At 35.9% G+C, this 9,501-nt stretch overlaps 1 protein-coding gene across 1 annotated transcript; it reads left to right on the forward strand.

Annotated features, from left to right (window-relative positions):
• Window positions 1–481: 481 nt before the first annotated feature.
• On the forward strand, window positions 482–1,771 carry LOC131934571 (uncharacterized). Its single transcript, XM_059290630.1, has 3 exons — window positions 482–610; window positions 800–922; window positions 1,178–1,771. Exons 1-3 carry the CDS (start codon window positions 482–484, stop codon window positions 1,769–1,771), a joined length of 846 nt encoding a protein of 281 aa, XP_059146613.1.
• Window positions 1,772–9,501: the final 7,730 nt, after the last annotated feature.

Consider the following 9,501-nt stretch of genomic DNA (forward strand, 5'->3'; position numbering starts at 1 on the left):
AATATGAAATTAATCCAGTCCTCGGAAGAACCAGGGCTCCACTTAGGAGAAGTATGACGCAATGCAGCCAAATCCGCAAGGAAGCTACAGAGCCGACCCCCCTTCTTCAACCGAGGAAAACTAAATTCACAGCCCCAAAACTACTGTCGCAAAAGAAACCTATCCTCATTGAAACATGGAAAATCAGAACACTATGGGAAGCAGGGAAGTGTGCACAGGCAGTGAAAGAAATACAACAGTATCATCTTACATTGCTCGGCCTGTGCGAAACAAGATGGAACACCTTTGGAGAGACAAAATTCCAGACGGGAGAAACACTGTTATACTCGGGAAAAGAAAATGAGGACGACCCACGAGAGGCAGGCGTAGCCTTGCTATTGACAAAGGAGGCAAAAGAAAAAGCTTGATGGAATGGGAACCTGTATCCGATCGAATAATTAAAGCTAGATTTGAATCCAGGTTTCAAAAGACCTCCATTATCATGTGCTACGCTCCTACGAACAACGCAGACGAGGAAGAAAAAGACCGCTTCTACAAAGAGCTTCAATCGGTGGTTGATAAGGTACCCACGCGCGACATGCTGATCCTCATGGGTGATTTAAATGCCAAAGTAGGCTAAGACAACAGAGGCAGGGAAATGGAGATGGGAACCAATGGCCTAGGGGAAATGAATAAAAATGGTGAACTCTTCACAGACTTTTGTGCCTCAAATGAGCTTACTATCGGCGGTACACTTTTCACCCACCGAAGTTGTCATAAAGCCACCTGGATATCACAAGATCATCATACCGAAAACCAGATTGATCATGTCGCGGTACGGCGTCGCTGGAGGGCCTCACTGCAGGATGTGAGAGCAAAGCGAGGAGCAGACATAGGATCCGACCACCACCTGGTTGTTGCTAAACTGAAGATGAAGCTAAAGGCAAAGAAGAGGTAACATGAAATTGATCCACGAAGAAGATTTGATGTAAGTAAACTTAAGACGCAAGACAACAGGACAAATTTTCAAGTCACCCTAAAGAATCGGTTTGAAGATCTACAGACAAAAGAAAAAGATTTTGATTCAGTTGAACACACCTGGAAAATATTTAAGCAAGCCACTATTGAAGCTTGCGAATAGGCTCTAGGATGTAGAGAGCCCAACAGGAAGCCCTGGATCACAGATGATACATGACAGAAGGTGGAAGAAAGAAAAAGCCTAAAGAGAGAACTAAATCAAGCAAAAACACGGCAGCAGAAACAAGCAGCAGCCTCTCGATATAACGAAAAGGCTAAAGAGGTGAAAAGGAAACTAAGAAATGACAAGAGATTGTTTATAAATGAAATGGCAGAGCAGGCCGAAACAGTTGCCAGTAAGGGAGATCTCAAGACGCTCTATGCAACAACCAGAGCTCTGAGTGGGAGGAAAACCAATCCCAACAGGCCAGTGAGGAGCAGAAATGGTAAACTTCTAACGTCAATTGAGGAACAATTGGCACGATGGAAAGAGCACTTTCAGGAAATACTAAACGGCCCAGCACCTCAAGATCCACCAGACCTGGAACCAGGGGAACCCCTTAACATCAATACCGAGGAAATCACCAGACAGGAAATTCTCAACGCCTTAAATAGTTTGAAGAGTGGCAAGGCATCAGGACCAGATAATATCCCAGTAGAGGCACTAAAGCAAGGTGGAGAAGAAGTAGTAAATCGACTTCATAAATTACTCAACTTGGTCTGGAACACAGGACAAATCCCAACCGATTGGAAGAGGGGCCTCCGTGTGAAGTAGCCTAAGAACGGTGACTTATCTCAGTGTGGAAAATGGAAGGGTATTACCTTGTTGTCCTTACCAGAGTTATTTTGGACAGAATGAAAGAGGCGGTTGACCTTAAGCTAAGAGAGGAACAAGCAGGATTCAGGAAAGAAAGATCTTGTACAGATCAAATAGCCACTCTTAGAATTATTGTAGAACAGACGATAGAATGGCAGGCCCCGCTTTACATCTGCTTTGTTGACTTTGAGAAGACCTTTGATAGTGTGGATAGGCAAACAATATGGAATCTGTTGAGACACTATGGTGTACCTGCTAAGCTAGTGCAAATAATCCAGCAACTTTACAATGGATTTTCATGCCAAGTTAGCCATGCTGGGAAACTGTCTAAATAGTTCCAGGTCAACACAGGTGTGAGACAAGGATGTCTGCTGTCGCCCCTCCTCTTCTTGGTGGTTCTCGATTGGGTGACACGCACAGCCTATGCCAGTTTTGGAAAAGGTATTCAGTGGACACTCACGGGGAAACTAGAGGATCTGGAGTTTGTAGATGATCTTGCCTTACTCTCGCACAGGCTACAAGACATGAAAGAAAAAGTTGATGCATTAGGAGCCATCTCTCAGCGCGTAGGTCTCAAGATCAACAAAGAAAAGACAGAAGTGATGAGAATTAACAATAACTAGGAGGGTCCAGTGACAATAGACGGAAGACTGGTAAATGATGTGCAAGAGTTTGTCTACCTTGGCAGCAAGATCAGCAAAACGGGAGGCACAGAGAAGGACATACGCGCTAGAGTTAATAGAGCCCGCTGCGCTTTCACAGTCCTGCGACCCATATGGAAAAGTTCGGCCATCTCCATTACCACAAAAATTAGGAAATTTAACTCTAATGTCAAGGCAGTTCTGCTGTATGGAGCAGAGACATGGAGAGTCTCCAAGGCAAGCACAGCAAAGATACAGACCTTCATGAATAGATGCCTTAGACAGATATTGAAAATTAGATGGCAGGACAAAGTGCCGAACATAGAACTATGAAGGAAAGCTAGGCAGGAGCCTATGGGTGTGCAAATAAGAAGGAGGAAGTGGCGCTGGGTGGGTCACACACTGCGAAAGGCTCACCCAAATGTTACACGGCAAGCGCTTGAGTGGAACCCCCAGGGAAAGCGGAAAAGAGGGCGACCAAGACAGACCTGGAGGCGGAGTCTTCTTGAAGAACTGAAGCCAACAGGGATGTCTTGGGAGATGGCAAAATTAATAGCCGGGGATAGGAAGAAATGGAATGAAATGGTGGAGGCCCTATGCTCCATAAGGAGCAAAGATGACTAAGTAAAGTTAGTCAAGTCAATTTTGTATAATATCTGTATATTTAATTAATGGGTAATAAAATAAAAGGGAGACTACTACAAATAAACGAGACTATGAGCCCCGGAATGATAGTAACGCCTCTGTTTCAAAAGACTTTCATTTACTTCTGCTTTACAGTAGGGTTCTAGAACCGCTTTCCTGTCACTGCTGTTTCAAATAAAGTAATCAGGGAAATAGAAAAACAACGCGTGGTAGCAGGGTACATGAAAGACCCACTTAAGTTTTACTGGGATTTAGTTTTCCGAAAATAGTTGTTTAAGACTTGTGTCTAATGATACTTAAAATAAATCAACGGGGTTTGTTGTTTATATTTTTGATGCCGTAGGCAAATTTTGATTTCAGGATGGTTAAGTGAAATCTTTTGTGAGAAAACCAACTCAGGCGTCTAAAAAAATACACCATTAGTAGCAGTATAATATTATATAATATCTTCATACCGAGTCAATTTCTTTTCTAAACCGGAATTCATTAAGTCCTTATTTCTACAGATTTTTATTAAGAAAAAAAAAAATTTTTTTGGTTGAAAAAAATGCTTTCTGGCAACAAGCATTTGGAACCATTTGTGACCAGCTTTTCAAGCCTATAATTATTGTAATAATATAATTATCTCAGCCGTATTCCGAGTGATAGGAAAAGATAAAATAAAATAAAAGGGAGGCTACTATAAATGGCCCTCGCCCAACAAAGATGCATATTCACTAAACGCAATCGAACGTATACACATTGACAAAAATAAAATAAAATAAATATTATGTGTTTAGAAAACCAACCTTAGAATACAATTTTTGTACATATAAAAAGCAATAAAGGTAAAACATAACCCAGTCAAACTCTAGTAACCTATATGTAACATTAGATTTAACACCCAAACAGCTATGGGGCCCATGATATTTGTACCATTGTAGCATTCCATAGCTGACCATACAACCTGTTGTTTCAACCAATGTTTCAATACCCACATACATTCACAGTCTGAAATCGCGTTCATTGTATAACTAGTTCAATTAAATCGCTGATTTCGGATCTATTCTTTTATTTTGCCGATACTTTAGTGTATACGCAGTAGTTTTAATCTGATGCTGGTCAGTACAACAATTGTGTTTGTTTGCAACTCAACTAGAACCTTATACGAGTTTAGGAGTTAAGTCTAAAAGATAAGCTTCTAGGATTTAAATTCCATGTCAGTTGTTTTATTATGTTGCTACTGGACTGCATTGGGTTAAAAGATTTGCTGGTGAGATTTAAAACAGTGGTATAGTTGAATTGTGAGTTAAGTCAGGAATTAAATCCAGGGATAGGTAAGCTAAAATATGCTTATCTGTTTTAATGCTGTATTAATCCAGGTTTTAAAGAGAGATGCGTTTGTTAGATTAACCCGGAAGATTTAACCCCAGGACGATTGTAAATGTATGCTGGTAAAACAGCGGCGTAGTCACGGGTTGAGTTACGGTAATATTTAAAACTCGGAACAAACCAACTCTTTAAATTTCTGTTAGTTGTAGGAAACTCGAAGTATGGGTAGACGGAAAAATTTTTAACATATTGATGAAACCCTTCTTATATATCTGATGATATATTTGATGAACTTTTACTGGCAAAGAAAAGTTACTATTAATTAATTACTATTGACTGGACAAAGTTCCCATTCATCGAACGAAGTTACCATTCATTGAACGAGGCTACTATTCTTTGAACGAGGTTACCACTCATTGCACAATGTTACCATTCCTTGAACGAAGTTTTGATTCTTTGAGCGAAGTTACCAGGGCTTGATGGAAGCAAAATGTTTGATTAAGAACGAAGAAGAAGAAGAAACAGGTAGTCTAATTTAACATACATTTGAAATCCTCGCTCCCCCCAACCTGTGTATTCCGACCTCTGGCCAATCCGCCTTTGGATGCAATCAATCGAGTGCATTGTATTTCTCCTATAAAACAAGTCGCTGTCTCAGATTGACACATTCCTGCTGCTCAGTTCAGGCCATCTCAACATGAAAATGGTACGTCAAATACAGTTTTTGGTATTGATATAACAACAAAATTATTTAAAACTTTGTGCCAATTTGTGAATACCAAGAATAACATTTAATAAAAAAAAAGATACATATACAATAAACTTGAATCTGAATGTTACATATCAAAGATGACGGTCTAATTGCACTAATCGACCTTCGCATTCATGTTCAATACTATATTTAGTAAAATGCCTAATTTTCTGTAAGCAAACAGCAATATGATAGGAATTTAGTAAATTATGTACAGAGCGATTAATAAGTAAAGCTATTAAGTTAATCAATGTTTTTTTGTGCATTCAATATTACGTTAGGCAGATCGGTATATAAACAGATGTCCAATTGTCTTAGACAGCAAATCTATTGTTAAACTAAATCATTTGAATACACTTACTCTACTTTACCTGCAGGTTCCCGGAGTTTTCATGCTTGGCGTTTTTGCTGTTGTGTTTATTAAGTTTGATGTTTTGAATGGTAAGAAATTTAGATAGTGATGTCTTAAAAGTCAAGTGTAAACATGTTTTCAACATCACATGCATTATAGTTTTGAATTTTAAAAATTAATGTTGTTTTAGGATATGTTGTTAAAACAGCTGGGGGATGTTATTTCTCCGAGCAGCTTTACAAAAACGGGGAAACTTTTAAATCGAGGATATATTCTAAATGTTTCACATTCAAATGTATCGATGGAAACATCATCTTTAACGATGGGGGTAAGTTATGATGTGATAGCGAGGTAAGTTATGATGCGGCATACTTTATATCATTGATTGATGTATTTCTTGAATGATTGATTAACTTATTTATTTAATTATTTGTTCATTCGTTTTTCATTTTCTTATCTATTTATTTGTTTGTTTATTTTTTATTGTTGCTAATTTGCTTTTTTGTTTTATATGTAACACATGTGATATATATATATATATATATATATATATATATATATATATATATATATATATATATATATATATATATATCACATATATATATATATAAATATATATAATGTATATATATATAATTGATTAATTAAATTAATCAACTAATTAATTTATTCAACACAAAACATTGATGTCGCTTCTTTCATGTAATGTAATATTATTTAAAATGTACTTTACTGCGGCGATTATTTAAAAAAAACAGAGTTAAGGATCTCACATGGATCCATTTGTAACACTGAGTTGGTTATCCCCCCACCCCTCCCCCACCTCACCCCAGAATGGGATGGGCAGTATTTGTGTAGAGGGTATAAAATCATGATATATATTATTAGTCTTGTAAGATGTGCACATTTTTTAACATTTTTGTTAATATGCTTTTTTGTTTTATATATATATATATATATATATATATATATATATATATATATATATATATAATGTATATATAAATACGTAATTGATTAATTAATTAAATTAATCAACTAATTAATTAATTCAACAATATATATATATATATATATATATATATATATATATATATATATATATATATATATATATATATATACATATATACATATACATATACATATATATATATATATATATATATATATATATATATATATATATATATATATATATATATATATATATATATATACATATATACATATACATATACATATATATATATATATATATATATATATATATATATATATATATATATATATATATATATATATATATAATTGATTAATTAATTAACATAATCAAATAATTAATTAATTTAATTAAATTAACAGAAAACATTGATGTCGCTTCTTTCATGTAGTGTAATATTATTGAAAATGTGATTTACTGCGGCGATTATTTAAAAAAACAGAGTTAGGGGTTGAGTTGGTTAACTCCCCACCCCCGCCCCCCACCCCCACCTCACCCCAGAATGGGATAGGCAGTATTTGTGTAGAGGGGCTAAAATCATGATATATATTATTACAATTTTGCTGCTAGATATTTTGTCTGAGAGAATTAGTAAAAAGTACTTTCAGTGTAAAAAATAAATAAAAGGCAGTATTTAAAATACCTAAAGCATTTCCCTTGATCAATCCACGCTAGTGATTTAATTATTTAATCCCACCACCAAAGCATAGTAATAAAAAGGACATTTATTCCCAACGATGTAATGTTTTTCTATAAAGGGAAGTAATTGTGGTTTCTTAATTTATCAAGGGAAGTAAGGAGTGCTAAAGAACTAAATGTAAATAATTTTCAGACACAATTAAAATTTGTGTGAATGGTAATACATTTTTGAACATTTTTATTCGATTGACATGCCGACAATTATTACTATAAGTTTGAAAAATGAAAATAGTTTACATCACCTTCAATATTAAATTTTTGTGAGGGTAAGGCCCATTTTTAAAACAGATTTTACTTTAGAACTAGCGATCCTTTGGGCAGATATTGTAGAACCCATATGTTTCTTGACCTTGGATTATGAAGGGATTATGTGTTCAGCACTATACCCAGCTGTCTTTAATTTTCTTATAGTAAGAGATGTAGTCTTGGTGGACTAACGGACGTTCTACTGACTTGATACTTTCGGGTTTGCAGACTAGCGCTCTACCGCTGGGCCTCAGTGTTATACGTTTTCTCTATAAGTAAAGTTCGGGGCAAGTGAAGTAGAGTTCACTTGTTTCTGTAACCTCGGCCCATAAGCCTTTATTTGCCCTTTCGTCCCTGGGCCAGATTCGAACTCGAGATTTACGGGTTAGCAGTCCAGCTCTCTACCGCTAAGCCACTCTGTTCCTACGTTTTCTTTTTGGCCTATACTAAAGTTCTTATATCAATTTGCAGGATGCCACGACACCGACAACAAGTGTCACAAGACAGGTGAGGTCTTCCCTTCTTCAATGAATGGTAAACCGTACCAGAATTGTTCTTGTGTATTGGAAGAAAAAAAGAGAAAGATCTATTTGACATGTCTTGGCGCAAGTATTCACGCGCAATATTTTATATATGACAACTACAGCGTTTTGATGAATTATCCTAGAGAGTATTACTAGAAATAAAACAAAATTGTATTGTCTACTGATCATGAGTTTACCATTTCTTTTATTTGGCCATCGTTTTGATTATGATATTGCTAATGAATTCGTTACCGACAGTTTGTAAAATTAAACATTCTATCGAATATCTATTCATTGTACACCACGACGGAAAAGAGTCGTCCAAATAAAAAAAAATATGTATACAAAATACAGCGGTCAGATGCTGGTTAGGGCACTTGCCGGCGCCGATGCCGCTTCAAATTTGGAAGCCGCATCCGGAAAATATAAACAATCGCGTCCAAACTGACCACGACTGACCAGCGCCTTATATAAAGTAAAAAGTGGGGAGAATGTGTGTGTGTATGTGTGTGTGGGGGTTTGTTGAAGGGGGGGGGGGGGGTAGAACTAGAAAAAAATCGGTGTTCCTTTCAGGGAAACCTAGAAATCCGTTTAAAGCGGGAGACACAGCCCATTCACTAAACATTGTAATTTAAAAAAAAATATATAAAAACATAAGTGAGTTTTCAAACAGATTTTAGGGTAGGCCTACTTATGCTCTGTACACCTGGCTAGTGTGTAGCATGGACCTATAAAAACTATTGCTTATAACCCATTCCCTCGCCGATGGATACAATTTGACGACACAATGATATATTCGGTCTTTTATGTTCCTCACATGTTAATTTTTCAGAGAAAATTGAATACTAATTTATGGCGAAATAACTCACTCTTTAGAGCATTAATGTTAAAATAAAAATAGTTTTGAATCAAAGAAGTAACTTAATATAATAAAATAATAATAATTTGTTTTGGTTACTCGACATATTATGTTCAACATTATTCCTATCACGATATATAACATACTAGCCTGCATCCCGTGCTCCGCCACTGTAAATCTTTTTTTAAATGTGCCAACCTGGGAACAGAACAAAACTTTGGTGCCCCCTAATGTCGGCACCCGGGGACATATGCCCTCCCCCCCTCGCTATGCCTCTCATATAAAACACCCAGCTTTTCCGCAAACCTAAAGATAGAATAATAATAAATAATATACAATAAATAATAGGTAGTATTTAAAATATCCGTGTTTTACCTACCATGTATCACTTTATCAATTCACGCATTTTTTTCCAGTACTTTAAATTTTAAAAATTTCCAATAGTTTCATAACTAAAACCATTGCGCACCCAATGAACGTGATGACACTTCTATAATAGTGCGGAATGGTTGATTAAAAATTAGAAGTAGTAAACAGTACATTCAGTGAATAAAATAAATAAAAGATTGCCTTTTATCAATCCATGCTAATTATAATTTTCTAACAATAATTTCCTCTTCAACATCCGCACACTTTGCATTCACATTTTGCTAA

Source organism: Physella acuta, unplaced genomic scaffold, assembly GCF_028476545.2.
Source record: "Physella acuta isolate Inbredline_101_S28 unplaced genomic scaffold, ASM2847654v3 ptg000112l, whole genome shotgun sequence".
In the NCBI taxonomy this organism is placed as follows: Eukaryota; Metazoa; Mollusca; class Gastropoda; family Physidae; genus Physella; species Physella acuta.